At 51.0% G+C, this 23,106-nt stretch overlaps 1 protein-coding gene across 4 annotated transcripts in view; it reads left to right on the top strand.

Moving 5' to 3' along the window:
* The first annotated feature begins 1,738 nt into the window (after nt 1–1,738).
* The window catches only part of PAX5 (paired box 5), a 196,863-nt gene continuing 175,495 nt past the window's right edge, over nt 1,739–23,106 (top strand). Inside the window, exons 1-3 of one of the 4 annotated variants that reach the window (XM_017543191.2) lie at nt 1,742–3,580; nt 16,738–16,903; nt 22,032–22,229. In XM_017543191.2, the coding sequence (XP_017398680.1) occupies nt 3,535–3,580; nt 16,738–16,903; nt 22,032–22,229 (410 nt within the window). In that variant the 5' untranslated portion in view covers nt 1,742–3,534. The other 3 variants (XM_017543192.2, XM_037743697.1, XM_017543193.2) reach the window with 3 other exon arrangements.

Raw genomic sequence — 23,106 nt, 5'->3', positions numbered from 1 at the left:
AAGAGCCCGACCTTGGCCCTTCGCCGGGCGAAGTCGGCCTCCCCCTCCCTTGCCCGCAGCATCTAAGCTGAAGGGAAGCTCGCAGCGTGCCTAGGCCAACCCCTTCTGCGTCTCTTTTCTTTTCCTGTCACTCTCTGTTCTCGGTTTCTGCTTTTTCCTTCTCACAGAATGCCAGAGCGCGCAGAGGCCTGGAGGAGCCTTTGCACCAGCCCCTTTCCTGGGCCTCCAATCTGCCTTCCCCACAGTCTAGTCTCCCCTGTTCCATATTTCTTTATGTATAGACTCTGCTTGTATTTCCTTGCCAATTGAGCCAGCATGTGTCTGCCTCTAAATTTGCCTCTCCTCTTCTCCTTCATGTAGCATTAAACAAACCAAGGTGTGCCGAGCTGGAGAAGTCCCAGCAACGTGGACAGAAGAAATGGCTTATATTGTCCTCAAAACATTTCCGGTCACTACAATTCGGTTTCCCCTTGAGGCGGCGCCAGCGCCGGTTCCGCCCCGCAGGCCGCTGCTACGGAGGCGCCTGCTCGCGCTGCCTCGCTCTCTGGCGGTGTCTGCGTGTGTTCGGGTGTGGGCACATGTATCTGTGCTTGCAAACCAGGGCGGGCTCTCCAAACCGAAAGCTGCGTGGAGTTGGGTTTCTGGGATTCTAGACCTTCCGGCAAGGGAGATGGGGGATTTTCCCGGGATCCCGACGCCCCTCTGAGCCTAGACTCCCCGAGTTCTGGCCCCTTGTCCCATATCTCGAGGGCCGCTGCGTCAATTCCGTGTCCCCCGAAGTGGTTCGTCACCTGCGCTGCCTAGAGGAGCCGCCCCTTGGGCCAGCGCTGCTGGAGTCCGGACCGTCCGAAACACGCTGGCCAGGCGCAAGGGGAGACCGACTCACAGCGGACAGGGTGGGCAAGGGGATGGCAGCTGGGCCCCGGTACCCCGCGAGCGGCTCTCTGTGATTCTGACCCAGCACTGGCGCCTCGGGGCCAGCGAGGTTTTGTCGACCAGCAGGCGCCCCCTCGGGAACCACATTTGTTTTCCGCTGGTCTCGAGCGTCCGGAGCGCGATGCGGCGGAGCACGGCGAACCCACGATTCGTGATGTTTGGCCTAATCCTCTGCCCTTCATGGGTGCAGGCAGGAACGGAGTAGTGGCTGATGTCCCCTCACTAATCCCAAAGCCCCACAAAAGCCACGACCCACGTGCAAACTCTCACCAAAGCATCCTACAAACAAAAACTAAAGCCAATACATTAAAACATAACCCCAGCCCCCATCAAAATGTACAGTTCAGAAAAATAAAATTCAAATCTAGGAAACAACACACGCAACACGAAATTCACTAAGGCAACACACAAACGACACCCACTCACATGAAATCAAAACACATCTAAACACCGCGGAGAAGGAAAAGCCTTGCAAACGACACACAAAAAGCCTACAAGGATAAAGTACAAAACCACCCCAAATCAAAACCCACTCCAAAAACTAGGACTTACAGAGTAAAACCCGCTAAAATCAATCCCACGAAAACACAACACGCAAAACACCCGACACAAAAGAATCTCCCATGGATAAATGAAAACTCACAGAAAACAAACAAAAAGAAAACAAACCCTCTAAATGGAAACAACAACAACAAAACACCAACAACCCCCCGCCCCCAGCCCGGGTGAAATGTCAATTGCGGGAGGGCTTTTGATCTCCAGTCGCCGACAGGCCGCTCCTCCCAGGCGCTGCCTCCCGGCGCGGGCTAGGCGGGAGGGCGGGAAGCCTGGGCTGGGGCTGGGCTGCGGCGGGAATGAGTCGAGCGCTCGGAGGTGGCCAAAAATCAAATCGCGGGGTAGGGACTCGGGCCCGCAGGCTGCAGGGAGGAGGCGGCGCTGGAGAACTGCGCAGACCACTTGGTGGGGGGGCAGCCCAGGAATTCACAGCCACATTTCCGATTGTGGCAAAATCTGCTCAGTGGATATGTGATGTCCAGTTCCCGCCGGAGGCCCCCCTTTCGTCGAGCTCTAGGCTCTTCCCCCTAGGTTGCGACCCAGCCTCGTGACCACCCCCTCCAAAAAACAAACAACACTCTTGCTGAGGACGATTCACTCTCCAAAACTGCCATTGTCCAGCGGACCAGGAGTCCTCCTACGGAGCGCTCCCCCGCCTTGGAGAACCTTTCCCTAGCGACCACCCCGCTGCAGGGCCCCACAGGCTTCCAGTGGCCAGGCCAAGCAGCTGAACTAACTCGAGACTGGGGAGGAGAACAGGGAGGGAAGGCTTTTGCCTGGGCCGAAGAGAGAGGGCTGGACATGCCACACCTCTGCCCGGTCTCTCCGGATCTAATTTCCTCTCTGGAATCAAGTCCTGGGGCTCTGGGACTCCGCAACGTCTCAGGGCTGGAGGGCAATGGGATTCCATTTGTGGGCCGGGTCTGGAACTCCCGCCAATCTCCAGGAACTACTGAGATGTTCTCCTCTGCCCGGGTGCTCCAAATCGGAAGCCCAGATTTCATCTCCAGCATTTCACAGCTTAACCTCCAGGCTCTGGGCCAGAATGGAACTTGGTGTAGGGAGGGGTTCTGGGACCAGGAGACTGGATGGGACCTGGGGGCTTTAGGGATCTGATGCTGCCCTAGGGTCAGAGGCCCAGCAATAGTATTGGAACTGCAAATTGGGGTAGGGGTGGGGTGGCTGGGAATCCTGGGGTCGGGCGCCGCCCTAGGGGTGAGTCTGAGTAAACCAGAAGGTCCCCTCTGTGTCTGCCAACACTGACAGCCTTTGCAATCCCCTTCAAAAGCACCTGCTTGGCAGAGCAGTTAATTTCTTTAAAAACAAAAACCTGGCCTGCGCCCGTCTAAGCGGCGGGGTTTGCAAATGGAGAGGTCACAGGCCCTGCGCACAGCGCAGAGGGCCGCGACCCCAGGGTGCAGGGCTTAATAGAGGGTGCGGCTGCGAGGCCCGGGCTCCCGGCTCGGCTTTGGTCTGCCCCTTTCCGTAGGTGCGCCGGCTAGCACCCGGCGCAGTCTGAAGCCTTCTTTCCCTCCCCCCCGGGCCGTATAAAAGTCTGGGGCGGCGCGGCAGCAGCACTGCTGCTCTCCCGGCCTCCCGCTCTACCCCGGCCCGGCCCGGCCGGGTCCGCCACGTCTGGGACGCTGAGCAGGCCCGGCCGCACAGCGCCTACCCTTTCCTCGCTCCGGGCCGGCAGTGCGGGGCTGCGCGCTGGGGGCGCGGCGTGTCTGGGGACATCTTGTGATGTTGGCGAGAACAGGACATGATCTCACATGGCGAGAAGCTCTTTAGTTCCTTAATCATTTCACGGTGCCTTCGGACGCTTTTTTTCCACCTAAAACGTTTAGTTTCAGCTCAGTGATCAGCTACCCCAGCTCCGCGGGGGAGCGGAAGGCTTGAATTATTCCGACCTGTGAGCGGCCCCTGGCACAAAAAAAAAAAAAAAAAAAAAAAAAAAAAAAAAAAAAAAAAAAAAAAAAAAAAAGGCACAAAAAAGTGGAAACTTTTTTCCCTGTCCATTCCATCAAGTTCTGAAAAATCAAAATGGATTTAGAGAAAAATTACCCGACTCCTCGGACCAGCAGGACAGGTAGGACCGCGATGCGGGCTCCAGACTTGCAAACTCGGGGACAGAGCCAGGCCCTGGTCCCCAGGCAGGGTGACCCTGGAGGAGGAGGGGGTGTGCCGCATTTTCGTAGAGATTGACTGTATGTTTAACTGCAGCTTGTTTGTTATGTCTTTTCAGCTAACTGTTCACACACTTCTGCATCAGTCCAAGTATCTGTGAGTTTGTCTGTGTTTTTCTCGGTTTCTGAATGTTTATGCTGGTGTCCTTCCGGGGGTCTGCAAGTTAGTGTTTACTTAAGGGGCTCAGTGTGTGCATGACTGACAGTAAGTTTGTGTGTCCCTGTATCTGTATTTTCAAAAGATATCAAAATATATGAGTTTGTGTCCAAAAGTTTGTTTGCCTGTGTGTGTGTGTGTGTGTGTGTGTGTGTGTATTTACACTCGTGAGGTATTCGTGTGTGTTTATAAGTTAGTATTTGTGTGTTCTTTTGAGTACCAAAACGTGTGTCTACTGAGCGTTATTTATGTAACTGGGAAATATCTGAGTGTACATCCACTATTTTAAGGCCTGTGTTCATCTGTTATATCCCAAGTGAGTTTGGAAGTGAGAAAGAGGTGGCTACACTGACCTTTCCATTTTTCTATGTCAACAGCTGTCCAATGTGTACATGCCAATTTTCACATTGTGTCTCTAGGCATAGATGTGGGTCTGGGGCCTGTGGAGATCCGTGGTGCTTAGCATGTGCATAGTAAGGTACAGTTTCCATTCTATTGGGAGATGGAACCAGGAGTGAAGGTGTGAATTCAGGGCATGTAGCCTCTTGGTGTGCAGTGGACACTGTTGAGGCTACCGTTTGTACAGAAAGGTCTCCTGTGGCAGGCACAACCTTGCAGATGAGAGTGGACACCTATGGGGTTAGTTGTGACATTTCTAGAGACCCCCAACCTACTTTCACTTTCACCTAGACAAGCCTCTGACACTGGCGTGTATATTTGTACACACACACACAGTGTCCTCAGGTTTTATCCTCTGGGTACCGCTCCAGTGTAGGACAGCACAGTGGGTGGATGCATGTGCGTAGTCTGGGCATTCAGCTCATTCAGCTCTGGTGCCTATATGCACACAGGCCTCCCTGGCATAAGTCCCCGTGTGCCTCCCACAGGCCTGAGAAGTAGGTAGCAGGATGTGTTTATGTCTGAGAGGAGATAGTAGAGGCAGTAGGCCTCCATCTGCCCTGAGGCATGCATCAGGTATGGGGGGGCCTCTTTCAATCATTAGGCCACTGTGTAACTCCCACACAAACACATTCCTGGGCCTGGCAAGAAGCACCCTTCACCCACCCCTGTGCTCTCTGAGAGCCCCCACCTCTAATCCAGCCTCAAATACAAGCCTAAGAGCCAAGAGGATAAACTTAGACCCGAAGCCCTGGACAACTCCTGGGGTACAACTATGTTTCCAAAATTGCAGCTGAAGAGAAATGAGGGCAGAGATCTGAGGCAGTACTGTAGAGAGTTCCCAGGATGAGGGCTCAGGAAGAGGAAACTGGAAACCCCAACTCTCCATCCTCAATTCCCAGAAGGCTCTTCTCCTTGGCAGTGGGCTTCTCAGCAGACGGACTTTCAGAGAGACATGAGCTTGGAAGTGGTGGTTGTGTACGTGTTGGGAATAAGCTGGGGATGGGTGAATGTCGTGGAGAGGGTCTGTGCAGTCCTGAGGGCTGGCTCTCTCAACAAGCTGTCTAGAAGAATGTAATTCATGGCGGTCGATGGGCTCTTTGATTAGTTCAATTGCCTGAATAATCGTTTAATCAATAAAGCATTTCATTCCTCCGCACAGCTGGACTGGGTGGGGCTTGGTGTGGAGTGGGGTGAGGTGTGATAGGGGAGCCCTAGGCTGGCCAGGGCTTAGTATAGAGGGCCACGCCCCCTCTTCGCTGCTGGTAGGGGAAGAGCTGCCTGCCTGGAAAAGGGCAACAGTTCAAGTCAGACTGTTCTTCCACCTGTCCACTCCAGCCTGGGTCAGGGCTGGAGAAGAGAGAGAAGCTGAGAAGCTGTCCAGGCTGGTGCTCAAAGGCATGTCCAGGTCCGGTTCTTGTGAGAGCTTCTTTCTTCTCCCAACTTCTAGGTATTTTATGGGCTGACAAACTTCTCTTTTCTTCCTTCAGAACCATATTCCATTTCTTACCTCAACCTCAGTCTCCCTATCTGCCCAGTGAGGAGGGAGTATGTCCTTCTGACTCTAAGCCTGAGATAAGGCCAGGACAGCACTAAGCAAGGACCCACTTAAATACCTTCTACTCTAATATCTTCCTTGCTGTAGAGAAAGGAAACACATAGGTTCAGAGAGAGGCAGGGACTTGTAGGAGATCATAAAACATGAGTAATGGAGGGAATAGGAATGGAAGGTGACCTCTCTGCCCTTAGACCTCTTGTTCCTGCTAGGAGAAGAGACAGATTCCCTCCTCTCTCCATGGACCTCTTGGAGAAAAACTACTATTGGGAAAGTAGTAATATCTCCTTGCCATGGGAGCCCTTGAGTCCTTAGGCCCAGGCCGACCTGGGTAGGTTAAATACTTTCCCACTGGGCATTGGCATCCAATCTCACAGCTCTGGAATGAGCCTGGGATGGAGTGACGGATAGTAATAACCCCTATCCATGAAACTTCATCTCACAGAGCCTTAGGAAGTCACATTCAGGGTTTATTCCCTGTATTAAATAAACGAGGAAAGAGAGGCTTTAGAAGGGGCTGCCTGTCTCAGGTCTTTGGGAGAGAGAGTTAATCTCAGTGATCCCAGCCTGCAGGGCACGCTGGTAATGATAACATACCCCGACTGAGGCAGTGTTACATGATTCTTGAAAAACCTGGTGAAATTCTCATGTTTTTCTCCACCCTCTTCAAGAACTCCTGCAAACAGAGCCGCGTCAGGTAGAGCAGACTCCTGAACCAGGAGCAGGAATCATGCAGGAGTCTGCTGTGCCTGGACTTGCTGTGTAATTTCAGGTCAATTTCTTTCCCCCTGATACTTTATTTTTTTTTATTTTCATTTTTTAAAATTAAGTTTAGAGGGCACTCAATGGGTTGGGACAGCCATGCCGGCAGCATTCCTGATCTTTCCAGAACTGAACAACCAGTCTGAGCCCTATTGGGCCTCACTTTGCCAGAGGCAAGGACAGTGAAATGGGCTAGACTTGGGTTGAGGGAGTCAATGTCAGGCTAATAGAGCTCTGTAGCAGCCCTGACATCCTGAAGCTGCGATAATGCATGGCTCTGGGAGCCGTGGAAGGGGACGCCGGGAGGGGGTGTGTCCCCAGTGAAGCAAGGTCTCTGGCTTCTGGCTTCTCAAACATTATTCTCAATGGGCTGTTTTTCAGTTTTAAAACTTTCAAAGGCAATTCGGTTTACATAAATTGAGTTTCTTCCTGGATAGTTTCCTTTATCGGTCTTCTGCCCCCAGCGCCTAGCACGGGACCCGGCCCAAAGCTCTGCTACTGGGAGAAAGAAAGCGCATCGTTGTAGATCACAGCGAGGCCCGACAGCGTTGAGAGTCGAGGCGAGACCAGCCCCGGCTAGTCTCGCTCTCCTAGACCCAAGCTGCAGCTCGTGGGCATTCAGAGACAGGACTGAGGCGCAGTAGCCCGGCTCCGCCAAGGACTTGCTGTGCAGCCTTCAGCTAGTCACGTAACCTCACTGGGCTGCCGTTTGGTGACCTGCAAGGCTGGTCTTGGTATCAGGTCTGATCGCGCCTTTTGGGGTTGGAACTTTCCAGGGGCCACCGGCTCTGGCGGTGATGAATCACCCCACCCAGGGGGAAACTCCTTCCGCCCAGAACGCCGCGAAGTGCGGGAGGGGGCTGTTCTGGGTGCACAGGTAAGGCTGGTCCCGTGTGTGCCTCGCAGCAGAACACTGTCCCGAAGCTGAACACCTACTGTGTGAAATGGGGAATCGGAGCTACTCCTGTTCGGGCTGTGCCCCGGGGAGTCTATCCAAGCCTCACGGGTATCCGAAGAAAGACGTACGTGTGCGGGCATATTCCAGCCGAGTTCTTTGATTTGGCATCAACCGCCCCTCCCCCACCATCCCGAGCGCGGCTCTGGAGAGGCGCTTTTGAGAAAGGTTTCCAGCCCTGTCTTTCTTCTACCCTAGACTTGCTGTGGGACTTTGGACAAGTCGCATTCTGCCTCTGGGCCTCGGGTTCTGCACCTGTGAAATGGAGAAAGCATAGCTTCGGGTCCCCTTTAGCTCTGGAGACTCTAGAGAACCTGGGTTTGTAGGCCTGAGCTCAACGAGAGAGGCTGGGGGTGAGGGTGTCACTGGCTGCAAACCTCAGGCGTCCCGCACTCGCGCCTCCCCAGTAGGTGTGCAAGTCGCCATGTTGAGTCTGGGCCAAGGCTCTGGATTCTGGTCGTTTCCGACCCATTGGGGGCCATCGGGTGAAGCCAGTGCGGGAACTCTAATCCTTCCCGGTCCCTCTCTGCTGTTGCGATCTTCCTGCTCCAAGGCCAGGGTGGAAGGGGAAGATCCGGACAGGCGGGGTTCCAGACAAAGAAGAGATAGCCGCCACTCCACCCCCGCGCGCACTGCAGTTTCCTGGGTCCCCAGAGGCCCGCCTGGGGCCGTTTTCCGCAGCTGTGCCCTGCTTGGGGGTGGGGACGGGTGTCAGCGCCGGAAACTTGTCTACTGGTCAGGGACAGCTGGGTGTAGAACAGGGACAGAAGGTGGGCCCAAGGCCCGACCCAGTGTAGGAGTTTGAGAAGTGGAACATGAGTAGAGAGAAAGAAGAGGAGGGGAAACCGAGGCAGAGAATAAAGCAAAAGGATAACCCAGGAATCCTCCCATGATCAGCCTGTGCCCTGTCTTCCTTACAAGTCCATCCTGGAGCAGACATCTCAAAGCCCTTGTTTTGGTGGATTTATGTTTAATACTAGCGGATCATCACTCATGAAATAGAAAGTGACTGAGAGGTCTTCCGACCTCTCTCATGAGCTGCTGGGGCAAGGGAATCCTCAGCGTCTTTCTTGTGCCAGAACCCAGAAGGCACACAGAACTATAGCTTCCTGGGTGAAGAATGACTGTCCCATGCTTCCTTTTTAAGGTCCAGTTTCTTTGATTGTTGTCTCAGAGCCTTAAACTCCACCAAGAAACGGACTCGCTAGTCAAAGACCTCTTTTGTAGCAGGAGAGTTCTGTTACAAATCCATCCATTTTGTCTACATAAGGACGGGAACTTCCCCAGTAGAGGGAAGGTCGGGTTTTTCGCATTGCAGCGGCCTGGCCGCTTTGCTTGCCCCTTGGAGATAGAATGCCTCTGCCCACCTGCCCGCTTCAGGGACCCTTTTTAGCACTGGACGCGACTTGGCTCATTCGGTTCTCAAGAAGCCTTGAGTCAGGTGCAGAATTGCTCTGGTGGATAGAAGCGCCAACACCATTTCCCAAAGCGTCTAGCAGTTGCCGATCTGAGGCAAGAAAGAGGGCCAGCCACTCTGCTTGAGGAACCTGGCCCAAAGCCTTAGCCCTTCCACCCAGGTGCGCCCTGGTGAGCCCCAGTTACTAACTTTAAACGAGTGTGAGATATTCTCGCCCTTCCCCCAACTTCTCTGCCTTCGGTTAATGGAGCATTGAGGGCCCTGCAGGTGGAAGTGAGGGAGGAGGGTGGACGAGAATGAGCCAGTGGTGGTTTTGTAGGTCCTTGATAAAATTAGGAAATAAAATTAGGAAAGATTTCCGTGGAAAGAGGCTTCATTAAAATCTAGTTAACCCCACTCTGCCCATTTTACAGATTAGGAAAGTGAGGTCAGAACTGGCAGATAGGCACACACTCCGAGTCCATCACGAGCCTGATGGTGCGGGATCTCTACTGCGCTCCTTGTCTTCCTCCAACATACAATTTTTGTTTTTTCTGGAGACTATTCCCCCATTATCATCCTTCATTCGGCTGCTCCCAAGCCCTGAGAGGGTCCCAGGTTCCCAACGTCGCGGTGGGGAGGTCGAGCCCGCGTGGGGCCCGCAACAGGACTCTCCAGGCACTGCGTGGGCCCCCTTCCCCCTCCCCACATCCGCGATCCACTAGGCCTTAGTCCAGCGCGTTTGTCAATGAACGTGGCGCCGCCGCCTGGGCCCCGCCCCCCATTCTCTCCCATTGCCCAGGTGTCGGCTAATCAGGCGGAGCCCGTGGACTGCTTAGCCAATGGGGCGGTGTTTCGGGCCGGGGCCGGCTGCCGCCACTCTGATTGGTGTGGTGGAGCGTGATTGGCAGGTTAGCCCCCGCCCCGCCCCCGCCCGGAGGGAGCTGAGCCCCGGGCGGCGCTGTCCACACGCAGCGGGTCCTGAAAGCGGCTCCTGGGCGGCGCGGTGGCGCACTGTGCGCGCCGAGCAGGCGGAGGGCTAGCGCCGGCGGCGGCAGCAACGCAGGCATTCAGAGCTGGCGGCTCCATCTCAGCCCCGGCAGCCCCGGCGGCCTTGGTGACGGGGACTCTTCGCTCTCTCTTCTGTTCCTCTCTCCACCCCTGGGGCAGGCGCGGCCACCGTCCCGGAAGAGGCAGCGGAAAGACAGTGGAACCAGACCCACGAGGGAGGGCGGCGGGGCTTGAAGAGTTGATAGGCACGAGGTAGACACCCTGGCGAGGAAGAGTCCGTCGCTGGTGTCCCCGGTCCTGGTCCCAGCGATGGGCGAGCAACGGGGGCCGCGGGAACTTTGAAGGCAGCGGGTTTCGGGGTTGGAGGGCTGCACCCTCCCGGGGACTCCGGAGTCGCGGCCCCAACGTCAGTGGCTGAAGCATTTCCAAACCCGCCAGGACCCCGTGCTGCCGGAGAGGAAGTTCTTTGCAACTTCGTCCGAGACGTCGGAGAGACAGCCGGAGAGAGGCTGAGGGGGTCAGTCTGAGCCCCAGAGACTCGGAGAAGCAGAGAAAGAAAGGATCTGGTGGAGACCGAGGGGTCGAGGAGGGACCCCAGAGGCATCGAGGCCGCGGAACCAGCCTGGTAGCCACCAGGTCTCGCTGCCCCCTGGGTGAAGCCAAGGGCCGAGCGTTCCGGCGGCCTCCTCAGAGCCGCCCCTACCTCCGGCCGGGGCTGCTGGAGGTCCCGGAGGCGGGCCCCTACGCTATGCCCCCGAAGCCGCGGGCGCCTTGGCCGCAGCTACCCCGGGCTGGGCCTGGAACCGCCGCTTGAGCCAGCCAGGGAAAGAAGCCAGCAGGAGTTGGGCACCAGATCCTAGCCAGGCTGCGCTAGCACTGTTTCCCGCCTCTTCGCGCAGCTCCCGGTGGTCTCCAGCAGGGAGGCTCTGAGAGAGACCCCGAAGCTCCAGCAGTGTTTTCTGAGCCCAGGTCGCACAGTGCCTGGCCTCGTGGCGCAGCTCCCTGTCGGCCCTGGGCAGCCCCTTGGCGCCGGGAGGCGGCGGCGTGGGCCGGCCTGCAGTCTGGAGCGCCCCGATGGAAATACACTGTAAGCACGACCCGTTTGCATCCATGCATAGTAAGTAGGCGGCGAGTTCGCTTCTCTCACTCTCCCGCCGGGACCGGGTTGGGGGTGCCGGACCGTGGGTGAGATACTGAGGCCGGGAAGATCCCGGACCTCTGCAGCCGCGCAGCCAACTTTGCAAAGTGCAGGGATCCCAGGCGGGGGACCTGGAACAACGTGCTTGGCCGCCGGGGCTGGAGCACCTGGTCCTGGAATCCCGCCTCCAGCAACGCTTAGCTTGGGCAGCAAGCTGCAGCCTTTCAAGGCTCCGGCGGCATTTCAGCTCTTTCGGAGAACCCTGGCTTGGACCCGTAGAGGGCTCCGGGCCAGGCCAGTTGAAGGGCACTAAGTTGTAGGGAGAGGTCAGTCTGAGTCTCAGCGCCCCATACCCCTACCCGGATGGCGCCTTTTTCAGCAGTGGGGCTGATCCAGACTGGAGCTTGGAGGGAAAGTAGGGCCCTGACCCATGTCTGTTTGTGTGGAGGAAGAGGTTGAGAACTAAGCGAGAACACCGGGTCTAGGGCTCCAAAGGCGTCCTGGAGTTGAGGGGGGGGGGGATTTGAAAAATCAACGAAGTAACGGTTTCTGAGTTCAGCAACTGCTTAGGAGGCGGCCAGTTCATACAGAGACTCTTAAAGACCCCATCGGGTCCTTCTCTGCAGGACGCCTGTTCGCCGTGGCTTCTCCCTTTTAAAAAAAAGAGGAAAAAGAAAAAAGAAAGAAAGAAAGAGGAAGCCAATTAGTCACCACGCAGGCACCCCCACCTCTGAAAGACGCAGCATGCGTAGGAGACGGGAAGGGTCATTTCGGGCGAGGGCAGGGCCGGCCCGGCTGCCCGACCCGTGGGGATCCTGCCAATTCACCCATTAGCACAGCCTCCTGTGAGATGAACGCTCCTCTCACGGTGAGTTAACCGCCGGATTAGATTCGGAGATTTCAAGGAAATTCCAAGTGGAACGAATCGCGTTTCCTTTCTGCTTGCTGCAGAGCCAGGCTGGAGGAAGGTGCCAGGCTTTGGCAGTCTCTGCTCCTGTGCTGCTCGGGGTCTCTGCGGGCTGCAGGTCAGCGAGTTGCTCCCGGGCTGGGAGCACTCCCCATGCCCGGTTCACCCCCTTCCCCCAACAGTCTGGGATCCAGCTTTCCCAGCCGCGGTCCCCTATTTAACAAAGGCAGCAGAGACCCGGCTGGAGAGAAGGCCAGCTTCCCGGAGCGAGCATGTCCTTGTCTGCCACGGAGGGCTGAGTGGCCTGGCAAGTAGGGGAAAGCTTGTTTCAGCAGCCTGCGCTGGCTGCAGGCAGGTCAGTTTCTCTTTGTGTCAATTTTCTGAGTCTGCAGTAATCCACCAAATCGGTCGGGAGCTCTGTGCAGCTGAGCTGCCTGTTCTGGTCCCAGCCCAAATGATTCCTCAAGGTTTGGGGCCTGTGCCCAACCGTTTCCAGTCCGTGGTGACCCCAGTGCCCTCCACAGCCTTTTCCTGCTCGGACTCCAGCTTGGCTCTGGGGAGTCTCCGATCTTGCACTGTAAGCCCCAAAACAAACCAGTTGGGGCAGTGCTCTGAGAGGTGGGCAAGCCCTTGGCTCAGCCAAGGAGCAACTGTGGGGACAGATAGGGAGGACCAGCCCCTGCGCTTCTCTCCTCACCTGCAGAAATCCACAGGCCCTCACTGTGTCCTTCTGCCCAGAGCTCATGGCCCAGAGGTTGTGCCCTGGCCCTTGGGGAGATAGCATGAGATCCGGTGGTGGTCTCTCGGCTGAGCACCAGCGTGGAGAAGGCAGCTGCTTTCAGGTGCGGGTTAGCCAACCGCTAATGTCTGTACCTCCTCGTCTGGGTCTTCAATCTGCCCCCTCCATGGGAAGTGCTCCCTCCCATTTTCAATCTCCCTGGCAGCAGTGGGGGCTGGGCCCCAGCCAGCCTAGCTTCCAAAGCCGGTGCAAGCCCTTGGCTTCTCTGGAAGCACTCTGGTTCTGAGGCCCAAAGCTATTTTCTTGCACAATGTAGGCCTCCTCTGGGGCCCCAACTTGCTAGCAATGGGGAATGGGGGGGGTCACAGTAGATCCTGGGAGGTAGCTGAGGTAGTAGAAGGTCAGATCAATCCCAGCTCCTCGTCTTCCTCTTGGCCCAGTCAATTTCTTCTCCCTGTTATCTCTCCCCACCCCAACCCCCACCACTGCTTCAGAGCAGGACAGCTTCTTTGGTGAGGGGCAGGCACTACTAGGAAATGGGCTTCTGAGTTCTGAGGAGCCCCCACCTGCTATTCCAGGCTCATCATTTTCATCAGCACACTAACCTCCTTCTCCCTTCCTAAGCTGTTTCTCTAGGTATCATTACCAGTTGTAAAACACTTATAGCCAGTGTCCTACCTGAGGGTTACCTAAACCTTCATCTTCACCCATTTTACAGAATATGATATTGAGGTCAGAGAGACAAAAGGACTGACTCAGGAAGTTCATATTGTCCAGGCTAGAGCTGGTTCTTGGGTCTCCCTGACTGTCTGACAAAGGCATAAAAATGAGGGTTCACAGAAGGGGAGAGGGAGGGACCCAGATTCCAGGGAAAGGGCAGTGGGTATACACACATGCAAAGCTCTCTCTCTGACTACTCTAACCATATCTATGTCTACTGCCTGACTGTCCACATGTGTCAATACCTGTCTGTGCATTGGAGAGTCTACTAGGAAGACTTCTTCCCTGCCCTTTCCCTGTGCCCCTGTTTGCCTGTCTGTGTACCCCTTCATTCTTTCTGGTGCATCTAGGAAAAATGTTAGTGATCCTGTTGGGGTCCTGGAGCTCGGTCTGTGCCTGAGTCAGCAAGGACCCTTTCCCCAAAATCTCATGCTCAGCCATGGTCTTTGGAGGTATTGGGAGGGCCTGTGATGGGTAGCATATCTTTATCAGGGCCTGAGGAGCATCTGTGGAGGCCACCCCTTTCCAGATAAGAGCCACAAAGGCCTCAGGGGCATCTGCAATTTAGTCTTTCTCTCCTCATCCCCTCCAAACCCTGCCGAGTCTGACCTGTCCTGGCTGGTCTTTTTCTTGTATCTGTGGGTCTGTTTCCTGGTCTTCACCTGATTTGCTTGCCTCTGTCTTTGTGTCAGTTCCCCTTTCATGGAATGAGTCCTCAGCTAATTGGAGTCCATAGGAAGTACAGGCTGGGACTTGAGTTTTCCAAGAAGATGCAGGACCAGAGCTGGGGCCCTAGAAAACAACGGCATCCTGTCCACAGAAGTCCCCTGTCCTCCAGAAGCCCCTTCCTGGGCTTCCTCCATTTTCTCTTCTTGTTGCCTCCTGTGGTGTGCCACCTTCATCTTTCTTTTCTCGGCCTGTTCTAGCTTCTCCATTCATTTTCCCTCTCCTCTGCCTGCCTAACCTCCTGCTTCCTTTCCAGCCTCTCTCATCTGGCTGTCTATCTCATCTAGTTCCCACTTTTTGCACTTCTGTCAACACACCTCTTTTTCCCTCTTTTCTTTCTCTGTCCTGCCTCGCCTCATTCAGACTTTGGACTTCACTTCTTTCCAAACCAGGGTAATTGGTCTTCCTCACACCATAGTTGTAAACCTCATCACCACCCTCTAAGAGCTCCATTGGGTAAGACTGATGGTGAAGAAGGCCAATGGGGCTTGGGGACCTTTCAAGGAAGCTGAGGAAGGGAAGAGGCTCCCAGGTCATCCCAAGTCTGGTGTCAGCTGTGGACCTATAGATAAGACTGTGAAAGAGCGTTAGTAGCTCAGCCTATGTGGTCAAGGGTAGAGGGTTTAGGGACCTGCTCTCACCTTGAGAAACCAGGCTCTAGGAGACCTTTAGGGTTTTTCCCTTGATACAAAATAGCCCCTAGTGCTCACACGTGTCCTGCAGGACTGCTTTGGAATTTAAGTCCTCTGAAGGTTGCTACTGTGTCTTGGGCAGAAAGTCTCAATTGTCAGTTATGTAGGGAACAGACTATTGCAGATGAACCATAATACCTGGACTCCCAGGTCATATCAAAAGGGTGCTGGGTGTTTCAGCTTCTTTCGCCTGCCCTTTGTTTTCCCAGATGAACTCATACTAATTTTGAATTTTTAAAATTTTACTTAAATCCAGCCTGCTCTTGAAAGATCTGTACAACCCTTTTTAATAGGTGTTCCCAGCCCCAGAACAAAGCCTTCTGAGGTTTTTGACCAGGGTGGCTGCAGTCTTTCTGTTTTAGAAAAACTACGCAATTATGTTTCTAACCGCAAAATCCTATTTGGAATGGTTTTCCTTTTCCTTATGTCTGGAGTGTTTTAGAACAATCAAAACTGAATAAAGATCATTTTGAAAATCAGAAATCCAGCTTAGAACTGGAACTAAGTACTGCAGTTTTCTATAAAATTGTGTTTTTTTCTTAAAATAAGCCTGAGGTTGGACATTTTGGGAAATATTCATGGGAAACTTCAGTGGACTGCTTGGACAGTTTTTAGGAAATAGCTTATATTATGCGAGGTTTTGCTCCCTTTATTTCAGTCGTGGTTCATGAACCTGGGTAGTAGTTGAGTACTGGAGAGGAATTGCTGAGATGAGGCGGTATTTCATGTTTTGGAGTTGGAGTGTATATGTGTGTGTGACCTTTGAGGTCTTTCCCTTGTACAGCCCAGTCCTAGCCTAGTCCCCGTTTAGAAGGAGTTTCCCCTTCCTTTGCCTCTGAGCTGCCAGCAGCATCAAGAAACGCTTTGACTTGGCTTTGGGCTCCAGTCTTTAGCAACGTCAGTGAGTGACTAATTAACAGCTATAAGGTCAATGATGTTGCTGCATTGGATCACTCTGTGTTTATTGATTTGATTCTTCATTTACTTGGGTCCTATGTCTCTCCAGATGGACCTTGATGTAAGAGAAGGGTGGATGAGGCACGTTCTCGGACTTCTTTTACTTAAAATCTGTCCCAGGACCCTTGTAAAACCTGGGACCCAGAGGCTTTCTTAGGTTTCTTTATTTCCCCTGGAACCAAAGTAAAGCTGTTTGCCTATTGCAAAACACTGTAAAAATTCCAGGGAAACTGCTTTATAACAAATCTCCAATGCAGTGGAGTGGAATGTGCTGTGTGTAGAAGATGCTATGACCCATTTCTTTTGTGTACTTTGAGAAGGTACGGTGGTCAAGTCTGCATGTCAGCCTCACCTTCTTAAAGGGAGGGTTTTTAACAAGGCGATGGTTGTTTCTTTGCTCAGTGCTCTGCAGGTGCTGTTAAAATTTTTTAAAATTTCCTTAGTCCTTGAATTAGATTGCAGATTAAAAAATTTTTTTCCCTGAGATATACATTTATTGAAGTTGTTCTTTTCACTTTTTAAAAACATTTGTTAAAAGAAAACAATTTTTTCCCTTTTAAATGTGATGTATTTTAAAGCATATTTTCTCCCCAGAATCTTCCTTAGACCTCAGCATCACATAATAAGTTGTGCCCATTTCATTTACATTGAGGTCTTCACACATTTCATTGTTTAGAAAAATTATGGAGAAAATGTTAATAATAGTATGGGGATGTTTGCTGTCAATAGCTCAATAGACTGGCTGTGGATGGACAAAGGCTAAGATTAATTTCAAAAAGCAATCTGGGGACCTTGCGTAGTTTGCACGATTGAACTCCAGGCCCAAGTCATCCAGCCTGCCGGCCATTTGTGATCAGAGGGGCTCTGGGTCCTCACAGCAGTGCTTCTCCTATGTGACTGGTTCTAATCACCCTTTCCCTTTCCTTTTGTTTCTGATCTGTTTCAGGACATGGAGGAGTGAATCAGCTTGGGGGGGTTTTTGTGAATGGACGGCCACTCCCGGATGTAGTCCGCCAGAGGATAGTGGAACTTGCTCATCAAGGTGTCAGGCCCTGCGACATCTCCAGGCAGCTTCGGGTCAGCCATGGTTGTGTCAGCAAAATTCTTGGCAGGTAAAGGCAGGAGGTTGAGACTTCCCTTGATCTTTCAAATGAAAACCTAAAATACGACCCAGCAGCTGTCCAATATGACAGTGTCATAGTGAGAACCATGGTGGCATTTTGTTTCAAACTCAGAGCACTTTAGAGTTTGCAAAGCCCCAATTCCAAGTAGCCCTGGGAAACCCCTGTCTCTAGAGACATGTGAATAGGGTGGCTTCGTCAGAAGGGATGACATGTTTTCTGAAATCCTAGTGAATTGTTCTAAATTTGGGAATTTCCATTGCTATCCTAGGTGAGCCCAGGTCTCTGAGCAGGACTGGTTGGAAAATCCTTAATATCACATAACCAGAGTTCAGTGTTTTACTTTAATGTTTTCAAAAGCATATTCCACTTTTAAAAGTCAACCGTCATTTCCAGTTTTGGATTATTGTCAACCTTGTTATGTTGGGCCATAGTATTTTCCTTCTCTGTGTTTTTATTTTCTTCGTGGTGACAAGCATCCAAAGTATATATTAAATTAGAGAGGAGAAGAAAAACAACAACCACCCAAACACTAACTCTCAAATGTGACATTTGAAAGTTGCTACTTGACCCAGCAATTTGCTGCAAGCAAAATACTAACAATGAGGCTTCTCCCATAGGGCTATGCAGCCTTTTAGTGCTTCCGTTTATTTTCTTAGGAGCCTCTGCATGATCCAATGAAGCATGTTTTAAGATGAGAAAACAAACCTAGAAAGGCAAAGAGACTGACACAGGCTTATGTAGCCAGGCAGTATTTGGGTTGCAATGATACCTAAAGGACCCCTTGACCATCCGAGTCTCACCATACCCCCAAAATAAAGCCACAGGTTTGTTTCTGGGCACGTGATCTTGTTTTAGGTCTGCCCTGGCAGGCAAGAGCTTTCTCGGGTTTAGCTGCTCGTTGCTTTCTCACTATTTCTTTCCCCAGGTCAGAAAACAGCCTTTGTCCTGTAGCTTGCATTATGGTATGAGCACAGATGCCTGAAAAGGAAATAAATATTTTGAAGTATGTCAGTGACATTGTGACTTTCTGCTGGCTCCTTCCCTTTCATCTGCTGGAATTCAAGCAATTCTCTTAGATGGAAGGAGCAACAGCTTCTAATAACCTTGGGGAGGCTGCTTGCTTGAGGCCAAGGGGAGAAGTTTCAGGACCAGGGGTCTGGCAGCTCCTTTGGGGACCTTGGCCCCGGGCTTCATTCCTCATCCTCCAGCCCAGGGCAGATTACCTGAGCTGTGGGGGTTGTGGGCTTCACTCCTGTTTAGCATTTAGAAAGCAAATGAACCCCAGAGTCAGGGGACAATTGCGGGACATTAGCACAGTGTTCTTGTTAGGTGGTTGTTTTAGGCAGAAGGATGAGAGTGAGAGAAGAAAAGTAGAAGACAGAGAGACAGAGAAAACAAAGAGAGAAAAAGAAGACAGAAAAAAGTGATTTTTAAAAGGCAGAGAAATAGAAAGAGAGAAGTAAGTGACAAGACAGGAGAAAGAGAGAGAGCACAATATTTTAGACTATCTCAGCATCAGACTTCTAGAGCCAAAAGGCTCCTAGATGTCTTTTTGTGGAGCCTCTTCATTGTACTGAGAGAGAGGGAGACAGAAAGAAGGCCCTTCCTTTGTTTTTGCTGAGACATCTTTGCTGAGCCGACATTTTGCTTGCTGTTTGAAATCTCAGGGCAAGATCCTGAGCCTTTTTCAGAGGGAACATCCAAACACAGGGTCCTCATGTTCTGGTACTCTGGAGCCTCCAAATATCCCATGGAGATTGAGGGGGACAGGGACCCTTCCAAGCCCAGCCGGCAGCCTGACGCAGCCCGGAATAGATTTGTCACTAGGTAGAGTGGCACTCGGAAGTTACGCGCCGCTCCGGTGCCTGGCCGTTTAAGTTGTCAACAATAAATTGGAATTTCATAGCTCATTATTTTCATAACTAAGAACCACAGTGGACAAAATGTCACTCTAATTAGGACTGCCTTTTAAGAAACAAGTTCAGCCCTAAAACAGTGTAACTGGGAATTTCTGAACTGGGGCTGTTCAATCCACAGTTTTTTTTTTTTTTTTTTTTTTTTTTTTATCACTGAAGAATTTGATGGGCACAAGAGAAGTGACAGATTGTAGGGAGAGTGTGATGTGTGGTGGCTGTGGTTTTCAGAGTGTGTGGCAAGGCAGGCAAAGTCCCTGGGGCACACCAGGACCCCCGTCATCTCAGGAAGGTGGGCAGTCTGCCAGGAGTGTGGGCATTCAGTCTACAGAGCTTAAGGCTTCGGAGGCGCTTGAGAGGCACAGCTCGGTGGCATCTGAGGCCGAGTTAAATCCACCCAGGAGTGGGCTGCTGTCTTTTTTCACTGGAGCCTGGTTGGGAGGTGCAGGTCATTGGAATCGGGTGGTATGTTACACAGTAATAAGAAACACGGGGGGGATTTTAATCCTCGTCACGTGCTCTTTATTTTATGTTTTGCAAAGCTTATTCTCAACTGTCTGTATTTCTGCCTTCAAAACAGCCTCACAAAGCAAGCAGGGTAAACATTCTTCCCCTATTGTATAAATGGGAAAACCGAGCCCTAGAGAGGCTAAGTTGGCCAAGATCACACAGCGAGTTAGCGTCAGAGCCACTGACTAGCACCTACACCTCTTGACTGCTAAACTAATGCTCTTTGCACCGAAGGACATTGTGTGTTGGTGGCTGCCGTTCGTCTTTTGTCTGTAAGCCAAGGGGCTGCATGGCTGTTTTGCTGAGATGAAAGGAGAGTTATTAAGTCTGAATCCTCACTTGACACAGTTTCGAGTTGGGGTTTCGGGAGTGACAGGTTTGCCTTCTAAGTGCCTGGCCCATGTGTCAGTCAAAAGAAAGAGAGACCTCTCACGTCAAGATCGCAGTCTCCCACAGTTGGCACTGCTCAGGTGGGATGGGCAGGTAGCCCTGTGTGCTGCCATCCACCGGCCATGTAAATGGGGGCTGAGTTGGGGAGGCCTTCAGCCTGCCACCCTCTCAGAGTTGCTGTGTGAATGTTGTGGTCCCATTCAACTAACATATTTTGCGTATCCAGGACAGGGTTGTCTAAATGTCTGTAACCCCTTCCCTGAGATTCTATGTGCCCTAACAGACACTTGATAACTATTGGTTGAGTGAGTGAATGAATGAAAAATGTATGTGAAAATGCCTGGCCTGGTAAATAGTAAAGTTCTCTGCAATTGCAAGGGATCATTATTATTATCTAAAATGTTTATAAGCAAAGCAACAGTTTGCTGTAGCAGGAAGAGCACTGAATTTAGAGTCAGGTTTGAAAGCTGGGGCTGCCCCTAACTACAGAAGGGAGTTAGGCAAGTCACTTAGTCTTCTGACCATTTATGTTCCGTTCTATAAAGCCCTGTGGCCTTGCCGGGTTAGTGTGAGGATCAAGATAGTTCCAGGAAGAGCTCTGTAAACTTTAGGGTGCTGTGGCTGAATTACAATGAGTTGTATTATAGTAAAAATTGACTTTACATTATAAAATTGATAGGAGGCTGAAGAGATTGCTATGTGCCTTGATTTAGGGTGCTTTTCTAGACTTCTGGGGTTTTTTTTGGATGTTGTTAAAAAGTTGTTTGTGAGTAATAATTTTTTAGCAATTACAGAAAAATTACTGAAAGCAGCTTTTTAGAAAGAGGTAAGATAGGTTGAGTTTTTGCTTTATGGTCAAAATTTGTAAATGGCTCACTCTTTTCAATGAAAAACAGACATTTCACTTTCACATCACTTCTTCCAAATTATTTCATCTCTTTTAGAATATTCACTAACTTGACCTTACCCAAACTTAGCCTGAAATTCCAGGCTAGGAATTTCAGCATCTCTATAAATGTGATCAGCCGTCCTCGGTAACATTTTCTATCATCTCAGAATCCCCTCGTTCCTTTGCGTATCATCAACTCTTGTTAGGTTTAAAAATTACTAGTCATTTTTAAAATGTCTTTTTTTTTTTTAAATATTCAACTGCAAGATAATTTCCTTGGAAAAGGAACTCTAGAATTCTGTAAACATTGAGAGAGACACCGATCCAGTGATGGCTCAGATTCAGAAAAGGAATCATGTCATTTTTTTCCCCCTTGAAATGATCTTTCATGGCACTCTTCTTCTTGGTCTCGGTTTTACTGTAAAACCCTGACATCCTATTTTCCTTAATGAGCAAATGCTGATAGCATGGAAATGTCCTTAGAAACAGCCATTTACCTCGGGGGAGGTCCCTGGAAGAGCTGCTGTGACTTGTGGTTGGTTTTTCTGATTGCTTGGGTTTTAACTTACAACACATATTTTCAGATAATTCTGCAATTCAATATTCCTTTTAATTTTACACCAGGATTATGATTTTTCTCTTATGGAAAAATAAGTTGCATTTCAGGGGACAGTTTTGCACAATGCTGGAGAATTCTGCTAGGGCTTGGGAGAGCTGTCAAAGGTGTAAGCTACCTTACTGGGGAAATTTTAGTTCCAGAGGCCGGTCACAGTCCTGGCGTGGCCATTTGGTCTTGTGTGACCCTAGGAAGGCTGTTTAACCTTGATGAATCTCTGCTTTATACCTGTAGATCAGAACTTATTCATTTATTTGTTCATTCACTCAATCATTAATTCAAAACAATTTGTGTGCTTTAGAACTGTTAGAGATAAAATGGGAAAACTGACTTGAAAGTTTTCTGTAAATTATAAAAGGGTAGATGAATGTGAAAGAATTTTGTTAATGCATAGCCAGTGTTGTCCAATAGAAATACCAGAGCTGTGTACGCAGTTTAACATTTTCTAGTAGCATGTTAAGTAAAAAAAAGAAGAGGTACTAAATTTTAATTACATATTTTATTTAGCTCAATATATAAAAATGATTATTTCAGCATATAACTAATAACAAAATTATTGAGATAGTTTACATTTTTTTGGTACTATGTTTTAAAAATCCAGTGTGTATTTTATATTTACAGCACATCTTGATTCAGACTACCCGTATTTCAAATGTTCAAAAGCTGCATCTGGCTGGTGGCTACTGTATTGAAACATGCAGATCCGGACGTTTCCTGGACAGAGCAGCAAGTTATTTTGTTGCCAACATCCACTTTACTGGTTCCTCATGGCTAAGCTTCTTTCTCTTTGGGTCCTAGGTATTATGAGACGGGAAGCATCAAGCCTGGCGTAATTGGAGGATCCAAACCAAAGGTCGCCACACCCAAGGTGGTGGAAAAAATTGCTGAGTATAAACGCCAAAATCCCACAATGTTTGCCTGGGAGATCAGGGACCGGCTGCTGGCAGAGCGTGTGTGTGACAATGACACCGTGCCTAGTGTCAGTTCCATCAACAGGTGAGCGGCTCGTGCCTGTAGGGGTTGGGGATTTGGGGGGATGGCAGGGCGTCCTGGAGACTCTGCATGTGCATCTCCTGAAGATCTGGTCTCTTTTTTCACCAAGGCCCCTTAGGGGTTACTGAACCAGTGGGATGCTGCTGGGGCCTGCTGGGTCTCTGTTATTCTTCTCTTCTTTCCAAAGTGGGTAGGAGTCCTAGGCCCAGGAGAGGGGAACATGCCAATACCCTGGTTGCCCGAGGTTCTTCTGAGCCCCGAGTGATTTCCATCCCTCCCTTCACCACCCACCTATATGTGTGGAACACTTTGCAGTGAATTGTCCTGACTAGGCAATCACATATGTCACTGTCCTTGCAAGCCTAGGCTCAAGGTCTTAGCGCTGGCTCATCTCAGAGCTTCCCAGGAAGAAAATCTTGCCTCCAGTTTAGGCAGAGCTTGAATCAGTGAGTGTGGGGAACACAGCCCTGTCTTGGAGTTGGGAGACTTGGCTCCTTGTTCCTGCTCTGCCACAAACTCAAAGTGGGATCTTGACAGTGAGTATGGGGAACAAGGCTCTTCCTCTCTCTGAGAGCACGGAACCCCGGTAGTTCTGATGTGTGTCTTCAACTCCAGGGGTGTTGTTCAGGTTCCTAAGATGCTCTGGAGCTATGGAGCTGCCCTCTCCCCAACTCACATGTGGAGTCTCACACATGGAAAGAAAGAACCAGAGAAACACGCTGCGTGTCATGCACAGGAACTTCCTGGGAGCCACGCAGTTCCCTTTCCTTTACAGTCTGATCCAAGATACATGGAAGGGCACTCTCAGAGCTTTAAAAATAAATGTATGGAAGAAAGTTTTCTGTTGTAGATGATGCAGTCTCAACTCCATTTAAACACA

The sequence above is a fragment of the Cebus imitator genome, unplaced genomic scaffold (genome assembly GCF_001604975.1).
Source record: "Cebus imitator isolate Cc_AM_T3 unplaced genomic scaffold, Cebus_imitator-1.0 Scaffold149, whole genome shotgun sequence".
NCBI lineage: Eukaryota > Metazoa > Chordata > Mammalia > Primates > Cebidae > Cebus > Cebus imitator.
The sequence above is the reverse complement of the archived record's forward strand: the minus strand, read 5'-3'. Positions and strand labels throughout refer to the sequence as shown.